The sequence below is a fragment of the Mesoplodon bidens genome (assembly GCF_964165515.1).
Source record: "Mesoplodon bidens genome assembly, chromosome: 8".
NCBI lineage: Eukaryota > Metazoa > Chordata > Mammalia > Artiodactyla > Ziphiidae > Mesoplodon > Mesoplodon bidens.
In genome coordinates, this window is record NC_138165.1 from 59,011,415 (window position 1) to 59,030,427 (window position 19,013).

General features: G+C 37.7%; 1 protein-coding gene across 1 annotated transcript in view; it reads right to left on the bottom strand.

The window, feature by feature from the left end:
* Positions 1-19,013, bottom strand: part of THSD7B (thrombospondin type 1 domain containing 7B) — a gene marked incomplete at its 5' end in the record, with an annotated part of 794,653 nt that overhangs the window by 551,659 nt on the left and 223,981 nt on the right. The window contains one exon of the mRNA XM_081243155.1: positions 17,813-17,982. Coding sequence (XP_081099281.1) covers positions 17,813-17,982 — 170 coding nt within the window. The remainder of the gene's footprint in view (positions 1-17,812; positions 17,983-19,013) is intronic.

Here is a 19,013-nt window from a genome sequence, read left to right on the forward strand (position 1 = left end):
CTGAAGCCAGAATTGAGTAACCCATCTGTCTAAGGCTAAGTATCATCATCAGTGGTACAGACGGGATTAGAATTCTATTTACTTCATTCTCAGTTCAGTATTTCTTTCCACATGATTCCATTTTATCGAAGTGTAATAACTATTATTTCAATTTCATGTACATCTGAAAATGCCCACAATAAAATCTTTTATTTTTTTTAAAGTTTGCTACCTTGAGATTAATAGGTGGCAAGTTATACGTACAAACCTTTCATTGTCTGGAGTAGAATTTCCAAAATATTAGCTCTACCAACCAACAATTTGGCAGAATCATTTAAAATTTCACATCTCAAAAACTTCTGCAGGAGAAGCCAATCTGTTACATATTTGTTTCTCTACCCTTAATAAATTCTTCTTAGAGCTTGCTGGATAACGGTGCACATCAATAGCCCAATACTTTTACAGTTTCTGTTTGATTCAGGGAAATAGAACACATTTCCCAGAAGTCTGGATGCTGTAATTTTCAAAATAGAGAGGACATTTTCTAAATAGAAGTATCTGTTGATTGTGTGTGTTTTTTACTGTAATAATTGCCTTTTATGAACTAACACCACAAGATAGGATACTGTAAAATGAGGTTGCTTTTAGCCAATCAAAGATTTTGGAGACATGGGGCATTCTATGGTTTCATATAGTGAAGATACTAGGTCTTGATTATATTCGGAAAACCAGCAGATCACTCACTATATACAATTTGTTACATTTTTCGTTTTAAGGGATATATTAACCAATGTGTATGCATGTGTGTTGTTTTGTAGGGACAGTTTCTCCATGGATCTGTCATATTTCTGCATATCTTATGATCAGAGATAATGACAGATTTTTTTCCAGACTATATTTTAAAGCATGTTTATAGAGAGAACAGCCTTGGAAGAGAAGGATAAAGTCACACTCCAGGGCAAAGGTTGTACAGGTTTGCTTCCAGCTCATTATGAAGGACTGGGCTCTCTAAGGCTCAATGTCTCTCTCCCCTTACACAACTCACTATGCATGCAGGCATCACAGGCCCCTGTGTGTTGCACTATGGGAACTGGGGCTCCAGAAACCAGTACCAATTATGACATTCTGGCAACTGACATGGCTGTGAGTAACAAATGCTCTTTGTCTCTGACCAAGGGGTCTAATGTCTTCTGTCAGTATCTATGAAAAGATTGCAGGCAAACTTGTTTTCTGGCAAGTAGAATAATATCTGAGACCCTTTACCCTTCTTGAGATGTGTGTCAGCTATTCACATTTGAGTTTACTAATAGCTCTTGCTACAATGACTTTGCACAATTTCTTTAGAACTGTTTGTCTTTCAATTCCCTGTTTACATAATAAGAAATCCTGGAGAGCCATTTTATGACTGGTCATTTCAATTAAGTAACTGAACAGCCCTGGGGAACATTTTGAAAAAGTCAAAACTTTTGTTATATGTTCTATTTATTATACCATTCCAAAATTCGCACATCTACTGATTTTTCTGTGCCAAACTGTTGCAACAGAATGCTTAAGTCATGGTCTGTGGACTTCATCCAGTCAACTGGGATTCTCTGAATGGGATGTTTACATACCCAACTCCCAATTTCTAGGGAAGTACGAAATCTGTTAGCAGTCGATTCTGAAGGCACTCGTAGAGAACTCACAGATTAGTGCCATGTTATTGGTGACTGACTAATCTCAAGAAGATATTAACTGACACAGAGCTTCAGGAGTGACCTTTCCTATCCACATCATACCAGATGCAGGGCAGTGAAGTATCAGATGCAGGGCAGTGAAGTATCTGGCCAGTGCCTGAGTCACGCCCTTTCCAGAGAGAACTGATCACATAATTTTATTAGCGAAAGAAACTTTGCTGTTGGATCATATTCTAATTTCCTCATTCTACAGATGAAAAAGCTGAACTATTTGCATTTTAATAGAAACTTTAAAAGACTTACTCCTTTCCTCTTCTGGGTTGCTTGCTTTTTAATTTTGCATTTGAAAAATACTTTTTACACACCTGGAATATAATATTCTTTATATTATACCTACATAATTCTTTTTTTTTTTTTTTTTTTTTTTTGCGGTACGCAGGCCTCTCACTGCTGTGGCCTCTCCGGTTGCGTGGAGCACAGGCTCCGGACGCGCAGGCTCAGCGGCCATGGCTCACGGGCCCAGCCGCTCTGCGGCACGCGGGATCCTCCTGGACCGGGGCACAAACCCGTGTCCCCTGAATCGGCAGGCGGACTCTCAACCACTGCGCCACCAGGGAGGCCGCATAATTCATTTTTATGTTTCTCCAAATTGGCTTTGACCTCCTGATAGTCAAGGTTGATTTGTGCATCCCTCCATCTCTAATATTTGATACACTGTGTCACCAACGGCAGGGCCCCGATAAATGTGCGAATACACAAGAAAGCAAAGCTTTTACTGTCTGAAAAAGAACAAATAACACTTTGTACTCATTGAGTGCTCAGTATATATCAGGTACTGGGCTATGATTTTTTTCTCCTTTAAATATGGATCATCTCATTTTCTCCTGACAACTCCACTGTCATCTCCATTTTATTTTATTTTTATTCATGTATTTATTTTTAGCTGCACCGCACGGCACGTGGGGTCTTGGTTTCCTGACCAGGGATCGAACCCTCACCCCCTGCACTGGAAGCACAGAGTCTTAACCACCGGACCACCAGGGAAGTCCTGTGTTATCTCCATCTTACAGAGGAGAAGCCTGAAGGCTTAGAGAGGCTATGTGACCCGTCCAACATTATATCGGTAGGAAACAGGGGAGCTGGTGCTCAAACATGGCAATCCCAACTTCAACACCTAAATTCTTAATTATAAGCTAATTGGACCTCTGTCCCCCCTAACATCATACTACATACCCATATATTCACAAGGACCACCCTCTCGTTTAATTTTAGTAAACCACAAGTATTTCTCAGTAGAGAAAGGGTTTGAGTAGGCAGAATAATGTCTAAATCTTACTCCCTACGACCTCTGATACATTATGTTACATGGCAAAGGGGAATTAAGTTGGTGTAGAATTGAGATTCCTCATCAACTGACTTTGAGATGGAGAGATTATTCTAGATTATCCAGGTGGGACCAATGTGATCACAAGAATCCTTATAAGTGGATGAGGGAGGAATAAGGGTCATAGAAAGACATCTGAAGATGTTGCCAGGTAGCTCTGAAGACAGAGGAAGGAGTCATGAGCCAAGAAATAAGGGGGTCATCCTGAAGCTGGGAAAAGTGAGGTATGGATTGTCCCTTAGAGTCTCCAGAAGGAAGACAGCTCTGCTCACATCTTGATTTTAGCCCAGTGAGACCCATTTCACACTTCCGACCTCCAGAACTGTTAGATCATCAATTTGTGTTGTCTTAAGTCATTAAGTTTATTACAGCATCAATAGGAAATTAATACAGGGGTAATTAATTAATAGAAAAGAATACCTGTGGCAGAGACAGCGAGCTGCCCCTCAAAGATCTGTGTTTCTCTTCCAAAGTGTACAGCCATTGCTAGGAAATGGCTGCTTAGCCAGGGGATTCCCCCTTCCCTCACTCTTCTTCATTGAAACAGGGACACAATGACTAGTCTCTTAAATGTACTGAGCAAGAGTATCAGCTCTGAATCAAGATGTTTAAGATCTGGGTCCATGATTCTCCTGTTCTTTGCTGCCTAGGTGACCACGTGATGCTAGCATCTAGCCGCAAGATGGAAACTCAAGCACAGAAAGGTCAACTAACTTGCTCAATGCCACACCATGTGGCTGCAAAAGAAGGAGTGGAAGGGAGGGTGTTGAGGCTGGAGAGGTTTGCCAGGGCCAGATCATACATCGCTATGTGAGAGATGTTATGAAGTTTTAATTCAGAGGGGGTCACTGAAGTCATTTTGCATGGGAGCAATAGACTCAAATAAGCTTTCTTGTAAAGTTGCTTCAACTGGAGTGTGGAAAAGGAAAATAATAATAGCTCATAGTTATTCAGTGCTTATTGTATAAGGCTCTGTTCTAAGTGATGTGTAAGGGTGTGTGTTCATTTAGTTTTCAAGGTACTCTATGAGCTAGGAATGATCATCATCCCCACACAGCTTGTAAGTGACAGAGTGAGAATGTGGACAGAGGTAGTGTTTCTGCAGAGACCATGTGCTAAACCACATTAAATATGCCCCACTCTATTTATATGGGGGTAAGAGTAGAAGGAGGGAAATAAGTCAGGAAACTATTACAGTAGTTCAAATGAGAAATAATGCTAGAAGGGAGATAGAAATAAATAGAATAAACAACAACAAAAAAAAATAGTAGAGTTGTAACCAAGCAGGACCCTGTGGGGCTTCCCAGAACAGTCCTGTCCCCGTTATCCTCTGCTTTAGCTCCTCTGTGGAGTACCTAGATAACAGTATCTGATGCATGTTTCCTGAGCTGCTTTACAGATGCTAAAACCCCACCAAATGGAAGAAATTAACTACTTGATGACCATGAGCACATAGTCCCCAGACCTACTGGCACCTGAGGATTGATACCATTAACCCCTGTGTCACTGCCCTGTTACCTCGCCATCAACCAATTGGAGAATTATGCACAAGCTGATCACATGCCCTGGGACTCCCCTCACTCACCTTGTCTTTAAAAATGCTTTGCTGAAAGCGAGAGAGAGGCATGGACATATATACACTACCAAACGTAAAATAGATAGCTAGTGGGAAGCAGCCACATAGCACAGGGAGATCAGCTTGGTGGTTTGTGACCACCTAGAGGGGCGGGATAGGGAGGGTGGGAGGGAGGGAGACGCAAGAGGGAAGAGATATGGGAACTTATGTATATGTATAAATGATTCACTTTGTTATAAAGCAGAAACTAACACGCCATTGTGAAGCAATTATACTCCAATAAAGATGTAAAAAAAAAAAAAAAAGCTTTGCTGAAAGCCATAGAGTTCAGACTTTTTGAGCGCTAGCTGTCCCAGATACCCTGTACAGCGCCTTATAATAAATGCTGCACTTTCCTTCACCACAACCCAGCATCAGTAGATTGGCTTTACCACATGTGGGCGAGTGGATCCAAGTTTTGGTTCGATAACAGAACTAACAAAATTTGGTGACAGACTGAGTGTGGGCAAAGAGGTGAATGACTGTGAAATGCCAAGGATATTGCCCAGGTTTTTAGCATGAACATTTGGCAGCAGGAGAGACAATATCCTGAAGTTTGGAACCCTGGGAAAGAATCTGATATGGGGTTGGGCAGGACAATAAAAAGTACAATGTGGGAACACTGCATTTAAAATGCTATAGCTTATTCAAAAAGAAATATCTGGGTTCAGTACTGAGCTTCGAGCCTAAAAGAACTGGGACAACTCAGGTACATTTCATCAACAGTTTGAAATAAAATCAAAGTCTTAGAAAAGCAGACCTTGAAAGAATAAAATGAACTACAATTATATTCCACATGGAGACACAGAGAATCTTAAAATTAGAAGGGGTATCACAATTCAGCTGTTTTTTCAGCTTTTCTCTTGACATGGAAATTTTTTTTTAAAGCAAAGGGTCTTTTATTTATCTATCTATCTATTTATTTATTTATGGCTGCGTTGGGTCTTCATTGCTGCGCACAGGCTCTCTCTAGTTGAGGCGAGCAGGGCCTACTCTTTGTTGCGGTGCACAGGCTTCTCATTGCACTGGCTTCTCTTGTTGTAGAGCACGACTCCAGGCACGCGGGCTTCAGTAGTTGTGGCTTGAGGGCTCAGTAGTTGTGGTGTCTGGGCTTAGTTGCTCCGCGGCATGTAGGATCTTCCCAGACCAAGGATTGAATCTGTGTCCCCTGCACTGGCAGGCAAATTCTTAACTACTGCTCCACCAGGGAATTTCCTTGACAGGGAAGTTGATTCTTCTCTCCATTATTGAGAAAATGGCCAGAAAACACGAAGAGTAATTTAACCATTCTTAGACACACAGAGATCTTACTAAGTGACTCTTCCCTCTTGAGGAGAGAACCTGGTGTGAAGTTCAAACTAGAGCATGGAAAAATGCTAATGACTAAAATAAATTGGTGAGAAAGTTGTGAAACTTTCCTGCAGGAAGAGCTGGACAATAAGTGGATATTTCTTCTATGTCCTACTTGCATTCACATATTCAACAAGCCTGGACAAATAGATTCGGAAGGGATAACTTTGTTTCAGAAATTGCACTGCCAAGAGGAACCTAATTACCTCTTGGCCTGGTGTTCAAGAAAAATCTAATCCAGCTGACAAAATGAAGTTTAGTGAGACACCCAACTAAAGATTGTAAATGCACTAGTCTCAGCAGATTTTTTCCAAATGCAATCTTCGACTCTGAAAAGAACTTAACTGTTCGTTAATGAAGTGCAGGTGTATGTGAACGATCGCAAAGAAGAGAAGAGCTGTTCCAATGTGAAAAGAAAAGCCTGAAACTGAATGGTAAGACTAGATGCAGGGGTTTGTTTTCATTTGTTCAAGAAATACCTACTGAGGGCTTCCCTGGTGGCACAGTGGTTGAGAGTCCTCCTGCCAATGCAGGGGACACAGGTTCGTGCCCCGGTCCGGGAAGATCCCACATACCACGGAGCGGCTGGGCCCGTGAGCCATGGCTTTATGCCAGATGAAAAGAAGAGGGAAAGGATGAGGAACAGGAAGAAATGAAAAAAGAAAATTGGATGATACATAAAAGAAGAGGAAGGAAAATGAGGGTGAGAGAGGAAAAAAAGAGAAGGAAAATGAAAGAGAAAAAAGAAGAGCTTTTACAGCTGCCACCATCTTTCAGGCTCATACTATGTCTCATCTAGATTATTATAATAAATCCTTAAAAATAGCATCTCTCATTCTTTCTTTCAATACATACTCATTGAGTTTTGTGTCGCTGAGCCCTCTAGAAAGAAGAGCTTATGATGAGAATTAAGGTGTTAATATTTTATCTGGGAACTTCCTGGCAGTCCAGTGGATAGGACTAGGTGCTTCCACTGCAGGGTGCATGGGTTCAATCCCTGGTTGGGGAACTAAGACTCCACATGCCACAGGGCACAGCCCAAAAAACCCCACTTTCTTTGCAAGTTGCAAGGCAAGGAGGCAGTGACAGGGGAAAAAACACCAGGAGTAAAGCAAGGAAAATATGAAGCAATGCTATGCAATGTGTTTTGCTGGCTACCATTTTATTGGGTTGGCCAAAAAGTTCATTCGGGTTTTTCCATAAGATGGTATGAAAAAGCTGAACGAACTTTTTGGCCAACCCAATACAATAAAACACAAAGGTATATAGGCCAGATTTGTGTATTTGGAAAACCAGATTTCTCTGGAAGGATTAAAAAGAAGATATTGGAATAATATACAGGTGCACTGGGAATAGCCTGGCTCCCTCCTAAATCACGTTTCCCTTGAGTGACATTTCACTCCTCAAGGAGCTAAGTCTCCTACCCTTTCAGGTTGTATCTCCCAGGTTGAACTACCGGCCCCTCAGCTGCTACTCAGGAAGCCAGATCCCAGGCACTACAATATGCTGTTTTATCCAAGTCTGAAAATGGACTGAGAACCACGTCCTTGTAGAGCATTGGCCAAGAGAAAGAAAGACAAAGGTGGTAAAAGAAACATGAGAAGGGGCAAAGCTTGAATTCAGTTCAAGCATCTTTTATTTACCAGATACTGTGCTAAATGCTGGGAAAATAACAGTGAACAACACAGATGAAGTCCCCAACGTCACAGACCTTGCACAGTAGCCTGGTTAACAGTGCACACAAGCAGTGCAATTACAATGCAGTGAAATAACGTGACTGGGGAGCAGAAAGCCTATGTCATCTCAAAGGATTCCCAGAGGAAACAATTTCTAAGAAGTAGAGGTTATCCAGGTGATAGGTCAGAGCTATGGAGAAGTTCATGAGGGTGAAGGGGAATGAGGGAAACCTTAGGATCATGGTCAGTGGTCAGACAGAGACTAGCTCCAAAGGTCTAGAATGTTAAAAAAAAAAAAAAAAGTTTAGTATTGTTGGAGCTCAGAGTGTCACACAGGGATAGAGAGGGTAATACTTCAAGTTCTAGCATCTCATGACCATTATAAGGCCAAAGACCACAGCCTAGAGTTCTGTCTCTACCCTAAAGCCATGGCCCTTACCTTCATCCATTCCATATCCATGTCCAACTTGAGTACTGGTTTCACTCTAAATATGTTCTATGACTTTCCACTTCTGTGTCTTTACTCACATGGTTTGCTTCACCTGGGATTCTGTCCCCTTCATATGAACCCCTGTCTAAAGCATGCCCTTCTGCTAAGGCCCATGTAAAAGCTTTCTTCTTAACAAACATACCCTATCGCCCTCACATCTCACTGGTTTAGCCTCCCCTTCCTTAAAATTCTTATTTTCTCTTAAGGCACTTATTTCTGTAGTTATTTGTTTGTCTCATCTCCCCTCCTAGACTGTTAAAGATCAAAAACTGATAGACATAAATAATTTGAAATCATTTGTGGTTTCCATGATCTCTCTTCTCTGGGGAACAACAAAGGGGGCAATATTTAACTCTAAAAATTATTCAAAAATCAACTACCTAGTGTATTGAGCCAAGACCACTGGGTAAAACCACAGTTTCAGTCCAAGCTGGCCCAGTGACTGTCTTTGTTTTCTCTCCTTTACCTTCTTCCTCAATCTTTCTGCAAGTGATGGACCATTTCCATCACTTCATGACCCTCATATCTTCTATTTAATATGATTTCACTCCAGGGCGTCTGGACCACCTGGCCTTGGCATGGAATGCTGATCTCCACATAGGAGATCATTTTGGTTTTGTCAACAGTAAAACAATTTCTTCCTCTGTGTTACCCAAAAAGCAAAAAAATAAATAAAAATAACAAAACTCAGTATTTCACTCTCACTTGAAGAGATTTCCATTTTGAATTCCATAGCATTAAAAATTTGCCCTTTACATGATAGATGCTGGCACTTGGAAATATAAAGAAGGACCCCAGCATGTCTTTCAAGGGCTTTACAGCTTAATGAGTAACAAAGACAGTCAGAATGGCCAGATATCAGGTAAAAGTGATGTGCTGTTACAGGAGTATGGTCTTAGTGCAATTTTAAGATTAGAAAAGCTAAACTATTACTGGTAAAACCACTGGAAAAATCCAAACTCACATCTAGTTCTAGGTTCTTGACGATCTGCCTCCTCTGTGATGCCACATACTCTGGTTTCAGTAGTACACTGTACTGAATTATCAATTCAGTTGTGCTAATTCTGAATAAATATATAACATATTAAACAAAAAAGAACAAGTGTTCTTCCTTTTTAGATCAAATTAAGCAGGGCTCACATGTTGTAAAAAAGACCCATTTTTCGACAAGTTTATTCTTCCCCCCAAGGAGTAACTTCTATTCAATGGTAGACTTTCTCCTCAAATATCCTGCATCTATCATTTGTCAAGGGAAGTTCTCTCCCGCTCTTATTTCAATCATGTGAATTAAACCCTGAGATAAATTTAAAAAATTTTTTAATGTCAAGAACAGGCTGATAATCTAATGAATGCTTAAAGTAGGCACTCTTCAATATTTTCACTAAGTACAGTAATTCAGTAAACATTTGCTATATCATACTAAGATAAGACTGTTACACTTGATTTAAAAAATCACTAAACTGAGATACAAATGCAATAAAACAGAACCACTAGAAACTAATCCCAATTTAGATACCAGGTGACCTAATTCCCTCTAAGTATTTAATGTTCCTTTCCTTTTAAACTTTTATCAGCTTTCACACTTTTGGAGAGAATATTTGAATTATATTCGTATATACTCTATATATTCCTAATAATTGAGTATGTTTCCAAGGTAGAAATATTACAGGCCAATAGTCTTCTATCTCTTGGTCTCATGTGAACTGCCATCCAATATCCTGCTATTAATTAGCAAAGATTACTTCATCCAGTTATCTGTGATTCTCTGTTACTATAAAACAAGAGAAAATGCTGTAACCCCACTGAAGCAGTCTCATTTCTCCTCTAAGGGTTGACGCTAAGGGAATTTCTAAGCATATTATTTTCCTGACACTATTCTCACACCCAAGTGAGCTTATTGACTTTTAAACCAATTTCTAAAGACAGGTAAAGGACATTTCTAGACCCTCAAATGATGGTGGAATACCTCCTTCAATAGCCCCTTAAGAAATCTGTTCATCTGTTCATAAGGTAAATTAGTTTATTTCATATCTCAAAAAGTTCTTGCATATGTTTTTGCAAAATAAGTTTGCAAGTAGGACATGACCATTCACGAGAATTCTCTTAGCACACTGACATTTGTACTTTTTAATCCTTTACCCCTATATTGCCCCTCCCCCTTACTCTCTCCCCACTGTTAAACACTAGTTTGTTCTCTGTATCTGTGAGCCTGTTTATGTTTTGTTATATTCATCCATTTGTTTTATAGTTTACATTCCACATATAACATCATGCAGTATTTGTCTTTCTCTGTCTGACTTATTTCACTAAGCATAATACCCTCCAAATCCATCCATGTTGTTGCAAATAGAAAAATTTTGTTCTTTTTTATGGCTGAATAGTATTCCATTGTATATATGTATATACCACATCTTCTTTATCCACTCATGTAATTGATGCATGTTTTGGTTGCTTCCATACATTGACTATTATAAATAATGCACTATGAACATTGGTGCACATGTATGTTTTCGAATTAGTGTTTTTGTTTTCTTCAGATATATACCCAGGAGTGAAACTGCTGGATCATATGGTAGTTCTATTTTTATTTTTTTGAGAAACCTCAATACTGTTTTCCACGGAGGTTGCACCAATTTACATTCCCACCAAGAGTGTATGAGGGTCCCCTTTTCTCTACATCCTAGTCAATATTTGTTATTTGTGGTCTTTTTGACTATGTTCATTCTGACAGGTACGAGGTGATATCTCATTGTGGTTTTGATTTGCATTTCTCTGATGATTAATGATGTTGAGCATCTTTCCATGTGCCTGTTGGCCATCTGTATGTCTTCTTTGAAAAAAGTCTATTCAGATCTTCTGCCTTTTCAACTGGGTTGTTTTTTTGATACTGTGTTTTATGAGCTGTTTATATATTTTGGGTATTAACCCCTTACTGGTCACATCATTTGCAGATATTTTCTCCCATTCAGTACACTGTCTTTTTATTTCATTGATGGTTTCCTTTGTTGTGCAAAAGCTTTTAAGTTTAATTAGATCCCATTTGTTTGTTTTTTTAATTTTTTGCCTTAGAAGACAGACCCCCCAAAAATATTGCTATGATTTATGTCAAAGAGTGTTCTGCCTATATTTTTTTCTAAGAGTTTTATGGTTTCCAGTCTTTCATTTAGGTCTTTAATTCCTTTTGAGTTTATTTTTGAATATGCTGTTAGAGAATGTTCTAATTTCATTCTTTTATATATAGCTGTCCAGTTTTCCCAGCAGCACTTGTTGAAGATATTGACCTTTCTCCAATGTATATTCTTGCCTCCTTTGTTGTAGATTAATTTACCATAAGTGTGTGGGTTTACTTCTGGACTCTCAATTCTGTTCCATTGATCTATGTGTCAGTTTCTGTGCCAATACTACGTTTTGATGACTGTATCTTTGTAGTCTGAATTCAGGGACTGTGATATCTCCAGTTCTGTTTTTCTTTCTTAAGATTATTTGGCTATTCTTTTGTGCTTCCATATACATTTTTAAATTATTTGTTCTACCTCTGTGAAAAATGCCACTAGTATTTTAATAGGGATTGCACTGAGTAGTATGGTCATTTCAACAATATTAATTATTCCAATCCATGAGCACAGAGCATCTTTCCATATGTTTGTGTTGTCTTCAGTTTCTTTTATTAGTGTCTTATAATTTTGCAAGTAAAGTTCTTTTACCTCCTTAGTTAGGTTTATTCCTAGGTATTTTATTATTTTTGATGTGATCGTAAATGGGGTTATTTGGTTAATTTCTCTTTCCAATAGTTTGTTGTTAGGGTATAGAAATGCAACAGATTTCTGTACATTAATTTTGAATGCTACAAATTTACTGAACTCATTGATGAACTCCAGAGATTTTTTTTAAGTTATCCTTAGGATTTTCTATGTATAATATCACATCAACTGCAAACAGTTATAGGTTTACTTCTTCCTTTCCAATTTGGATTCCTTTTATTTCTTTTTCTTATCTGATTGCTGTGGCTAGGACTTCAAATATTATGTTGAATAAAACTGTTGAGAGTGGGCATCTTTGTCTTGTTCCTGATCTTAGATGAAATGCTTTCATACCACTGAGCATGATGTTAGCTGTGGGCTTATCATATATAGTCGTTATTATGTTCCTTCTGTATCTACTTTGTGGAGAATTTTTATCATAAATGGATGCTGAATTTTTTCAAAAGCTTCTTCTGCATCTATTGAGATAATCATGATTTTTATTCTTTGAACTATTAATGTAGTTTATCATATTAATTGATTTGTGGATATTGAACCACAAATGTGGTTAATGTATTGTTGAATTCGAACTGCTAAAATTTTGTTGAGGATATGTGCATCTATGTTCATCAGTATACTGGCCCATAATTTTTTTTTTTTGTAGTGTCTTTGGTTTTGGCATCAGGGTGATGTTGGTCTCACAGAATGAGTTCAGAAGCATTACTTCCTTCTGAATTTTTTAGAGTATTTTGAGAAGGATGAGTGTTAACTCTTCTCTAAGTATTTGGCAGAATATACCTGTGAAGCCATCTGGTCCTGGACTTTTGTTTGTAGGGATTTTTTAAAATTACTGATTCAATTTCATTACTGATAATTCATCTGTTCATATTTTCTATTTCTTCCTGGTTCAGTCTTGGGGGACTCTACATTTCTAGGGATTTGTCCACTTCTTCTAGGTTGTCTATTTTATTGACATAGTTGTTCAGAGTAATCACTTATGATCTTTTGTATTCCTGTGGTGTCAGTCTCATTTTTTGCTTTTTCCTTTTTGATTTATTGATTTGGGTCATCTCCTTTTTTGACTTGATGAAGCTGTATAAGGGTTTATCAATTTTGTTTATCTTTTCAAAGAACCAGCTCTTAGTTTCATTTGTCTTTATATTGGGTTTTTTTTAAGCCTCTATTTCATTTATTTCTGTTCTGATATTTATAATTTCTTTCCTGCTACTAACTTTGGGTTTTGTTTTTCCTTCTTTTTCTAGTTCTTTTAGGTATAAGGTTAGGTTGTTCATTTGAGATTTTTATTTCCCAAGGTAGGCTTGTATTGCCACAATTTCCCTCTAAGAACTGCTTTTGCTGTGTCCCATAGATTTTGGGTCACTGGGTTTTTGTTTGTTTATTTTCATTTGTTTCCAGGTATTTTTTATTTCTTCTTTTATTTCTTCAGTGGCTGTTTAGTAGCATATTGTTTAGCTTCCATGTGTTTATGTTTTTTTGAATTTTTTTTCTTGTAGGTGATTTATAGAGTCATAGCTTTGCAGTCAGGAAAGATGCTTGATATGCTTTCAATGTTCTTTAATTTAATGAGACGTGTTTTATAGCCTAGCAGGTGATCTATCCTGGAAAGTGCTCCATGTGCACTTGAAAAGAATGTTTATTCTGCTGCTTTTGGATTGCATGCTGTATATATCTATTAATAACTATTAAGTCCATTGGTCTAATGTGTTATTTAAGGCCTGTGTTTCCTTACTGATTTTCTGTCTGGATGATCTGTCCATTGATGTAATTGGGATGTTACAGTCCCTTACTATTATTGTGTTACTGTCAATTTCTCCCTTTATGTCTGTTAATGTTTGCTTTATGTATTCAGGTGGTCCTATGTTGCCTGCATATACATTTATAATTGTTACATATTCTTCTTGGATTGATCCTTTAATCATTATGTAACATCCTTCTTAGAGATTAGCTTTTAAATGTTATTTAACTTCCTTATTTCCTGTGCTCCTCTCAAACCACTTCACATGCCACCACTGAATACAAACATCTCCGTTTATTTCCATATGTTCTCCCTGTCTCCACTTAGAACATGATTTCATGTTGATCCTCCAAACTCTCTTGAAGCATTATCTCCATTATGAAGATTACTCTCAGGCATAATTAAATGGTTTTAACTATGTCATATATACATATGGCCTATATATTACAAACATATGTATATATATAAAATGTAACACACTACTGAAGACACATTACCTAAGACATTATAGCATAATTGTTAGTACAATTGTTGTCACAATTAAAAGCCTGTATTAATGAGGCATCTTTACAGTTCCAGTGTCTAGGACAGACCCTAAAATATAGCTAGGACATAACAAAGTATTTTTGAAAAAAAAAGTTATGTGTGATGATCATCCACTTTTTACTCACCAAACCAACATACTTAAAACTAGGACATGTTCCCTTATCTTATCATGTACTGTCTTAATGCCAACTCTGGGCCCAGCATTATAGAGACATAGGACTTTCAAGAACTATCTTACTGGTGCGGAGTGGTTAACTAACACAATTAACAATTCAAAGCTAAATGGTGTGCATTCTAAAGTAGCTGTGTCCATTTAATGCCAAATACTGAATTTAAAACATGGTGCTTAACTGCACCAATATCTTTTCCCAATTTTTATTTAGTTTTTAGGTTTTTGTTTTGTTTTGTTTTCATCACCATATAAATACACTGCATCTCTAAGCCATTTCATCCTACATTTGTTAATATGCCAATCTCTAGGCCACACTATCATGAATGGAATAAAATTTTCCCTGTCTTTATTAGATTTTTGTAAGTGCATTCCTTCTTTCAATGTTTTACCATCCGAGAAACATCCCTTGAATGCAGGCTGAGTGGTTTTAATTTCACCTGACAAAAGGGCAAGAAGAAAATGGTCTCACCAAATCCAAGCTTTTAGATTTATAGGTAAGCATCATTCTTGCTGGTGCTTCTGAACTATAAAAGAGAAATACAATTCTCTCTACAACAATAACTGGTAAACAAAATCATAAATACTCTGCTACATTTTCATTCACAATCTATTGGCCTGTCTACTATTACTAGTAACACTTCTCATATCGATTATTATAGCATTATTTTGGCTCCAGTTAAAACACCACATGGACAGTGAACAGCAGAACCAGGTAAATATGCCATAGATGTTACTATACTATTCTGACAAACACCCTGAACTGAGGTCAAATGGAGAATTGGCTATCAACAAGAATAAGTTGGCAACAGAACTGCACGGAAGTCCCATTCAGCCTCAGCATCCAGCAGGAGACTCTGAGGCCCTTGGGAGAGAATTAGCACTCTTTTCTGGGTTTTGTTGTTGTTGTTGTTGTTGTTGTTGTTTTTACTCTGGTATCTAGATATTCTATTACATTTTATTTCATGAGAGATCCATGGAAATTAACCTTATTTTTTCCCTAAGATTGTGGGTTCCTCTAAGATCAGGTTCTTGGAATGCAGAGTAATTAATTCACAGTAGATGGTGGGATTTTCAAGGAAGAAAAGTCAAGCAATTCCACTTCAGAGAGTGAACAGAGTATCCTGGAGCCAAAGGAAAACTTAACCTTGTGGAAAAGTCAATTATGACTGAGAAAAGAGTTTCCAAAATCAATGCTATTAAAATCCCCTCTCCCTTCCAAATCTAACAATAATTTAAAAATCCCAAAACAAAAAAGCAGATCTTTATAAAAACTGAAATGCAAAAAGTGTCATCAATTTTGGCCTTTGTTACTGCATTAGCAGAAAGGTTAGAAATATTTAAACTCTGCCTCTTTAATTGGGCAAACACTCTTTGGTCCCTTATAACTGCAATTCAATTGTTCTCTTGAACAATTTGACTGGAGCCAGGAAGAAATTTTCATGTTGCCAGATTTGTCAAGGTATATCCATAAATGATAACAGCAGGAAATTAAAGCATTTATAAGAAAGGAAAGTAATGGCTAAATAACCTTTCTGGTTCACTTCCAAACAAGAGCAAAATCAAACCTTTGTAATGATTACAAAGATAAGTAGTAATCTTTACCATGCCTTTAATGCCATGTGGCTGTTCTGTATTTTCCAATGCAGCAATAGCTTGACTACTGTATTCAAATTTCTACAAGAGTACATTGTTGCGTTATATACATCCATGTGTATGTATCTTGTCCCCACATCTAAGTGCCCCCTGAGAACTGGGTTACCAGGCTTCGGCTTTCTAAGGGCTTTCTGTTTCCATGTGTACCAAAGTATTAATTTGGAAGTATGCCTGGCCTAAGATTTTTTCCTCTTTTATAGATGCTTGAAGCACACTGTACCAGGGCTTAATAGGCTGCTAAATCTGCACTTAACACCCCTCCTCTATTTAACATCCCCCAACATGTAGCATATGACTTCCAATGCTAGAACACCATCCTTCCACTTCCCTCCTAATTGCAAATTTCCTGCCCAGCATGTTTCCATTAAGAAAGCTGGAAAGATTAAGGTTGAAGAAACTTTAGAAATAGGTGATCGATAAGAAAGCTATTTTTACTAAAGAAACTTTAGGAAGATGAAGATGTCAATAGAAGATTAAATGTTGAAGCTGAAAATTGATCATAATATATCAATTCTACAAAATTCTTATATATGTGTTGACCCCTGAAGATCCTAGTACTGTAGACAACAGTAAAAGGGAAGAAGGAGAAAGTAGAATAGAAAGATCACCAAGGTCTGAAAGAATAATCTGAAGCTTTTTATCTAAATTTGTTCTTCCAAATTCAGAGGAGTAAGCACAGTCATGTTCTATGCTGGAAGAGAAAGTGTGTAAATTGTCACTTTCCAAAGGTGACATTAGAGAAGGAATAAAATTTAACTACTAATTTTTAAATAACTCTAGCCCTATAAATTTGACACTGTAACTTCAATTGTTGAAGCAAATGCTAAGGTATCTGTAAAGATGATCCTTCTATGAGTCATGAGCTGAATCATCCAAGGCTATGGTCATGGCCTCTGAAATGATGAGAGGCCATGTCACAAAAAAAAAAAAAAAAAAAAGGCACCTGGTATGAAAAGCTTTACAGGATGAAATGGATGTATTTCTACAATAAGAAATCTCACATCTTCTCTATCTAACCAAGTCCTACAGCAGAGAATGTACATGCACACTCAAGGAAACATTCTCACCTTGACCACTTCTATAGAGGGCACTGTTGGGTTCCCCAATGCGCCTGGAACAGGCCATATATTTTTCTAGAGTGGAAGCATTACTGCACACTCTTAGCTTTTCAATCCATTGACTTAAATAAATCTGGGCCAGTTTTTCAGTCCTTGTACGTTATCACTATCCTAAACTCTGAAACAAATGGATTGTATTATACATGCCTAATAGAGAGGATACCATGGAGAAAGTTGTTTTTCCTCCTCCTTTTCCTTCTTCTTAGTTTCATATTATCTAAAACCTGGCAATAAATGAATGGATCCTTGATATCTGAAAGTGATATGTCTGTAGAACTTCCCACACTCACAAATTCACAAAAAACTTCTCGTATAGAAAAAAAAAAAAAGAATGCTACTAACTCTTCACCAACTGACTCACTCCAGCATACCAGACCCTTAGCCTGTAGCAGTCATTTTTACTAGAGATCTTAGGTATATTTTCTCATTTAATTTTCACAAAGATCCTTTGAGACTGATATTATTAGCAGTACTATTTTGACTATTCCAAACTACTTCAAGTAACAGAACTTATGGATGGCTTGTAAAGAGTCAACAAAACATTAAATTTGTGAATGTTGATGGTCCATTATATCAAGGAGAATATGAGAAGATGGTGTTGGTGTTGATTTCCCTTCCAATCAGCAGCAGAATCTGTCCCCAGAACTGGCTGCCTACCTTCCTTGGCCCTCTGTGCCGTGGATGCTGGTGTGCTCTGGGCACAGTACACCTCCCGGGTCTGGATCCCACCTCCACAAACGGGTCCCGTCACATGCCAGTGGGGGTCTTGCTGCTCGAGGAGGAGAGAGACTTGGCATTCTTTCCATTCAGAGGTCCTCCAGGAATACCTGTTTGGTTTGATTTGTTTAAAAGAAGAAGAAGAAGTAAGGAAAATACAAAATTCTACAGGAAACTTAAGTCATCGACATCAAATGTACGTAATCATCTCTCTTTCTAGTACCAAATCTTTGCCTATGGATAAAGATGTTTACCAGCTTTGAATACTAAATCCCTTTTATTTCCTATAGCAAAATCACAGCAGCCTATCATGCTTATAGCACAGGCCCAGAGGAGCAAAGGAAGGAAATATGGATAAACAGTAGATATGTCTCAGCCTTAAAGCTCTAAGAGAGTACAGAATCAAGGGAAGGAGCTGGAAACCAATTGAGCCTAATTCATAGCAGGTAAACTTGTCATGGGGTTTCATTTTACAAACTTCTAGATGACTGTGTGAAAGTTGGCCTTTCTTTTTTAATTAGTAGGCCAGTGTATGAATGTCTGAACATATTAGTTTAAATGGACAGAGATTACCTCCAATTTTTCAACCTTCTTGATATAGGTATTTCTATCAGTTTGACTCCACTAAGATAAGGGTATACATATTAAAAATGAGTTCACAATGTGCCAGTATATTTAATTGACAAGTACTTTTTTTTTTTTTTTTACATATACAGATATGCCATGGTTATACTGATTTAGAATATGTCTTCCAGGTTTACAACTGGTTAAGATACACACTGATAGACACACACATGCACACACACAAATAAAAGGAAAAAACACAGTGAAGTTTGTACATAACTTACAGAAAACACAACAACCATAACAACACTACACTCATACCTGGAGAATGATTTCAGACAGAATTTCCTTTTGTGGCTTATTATAGCATTCCTCAAGCCCACAGCATTAACATAACCCTACAGCATTCCCATAAATACCAGAAGACTCATTAGCTTCTGAACAGTAAACCAAACCTAAGAACATTCTCATATCCGCTGTCCCATTTCAGATTTAAGGAAAGTTTTCTCAGTTATGTGATTGTTTAAAAGAAAAAGTAGCAATAAAAATAAACATGTGTCACCAAGGCCCTGGCCTT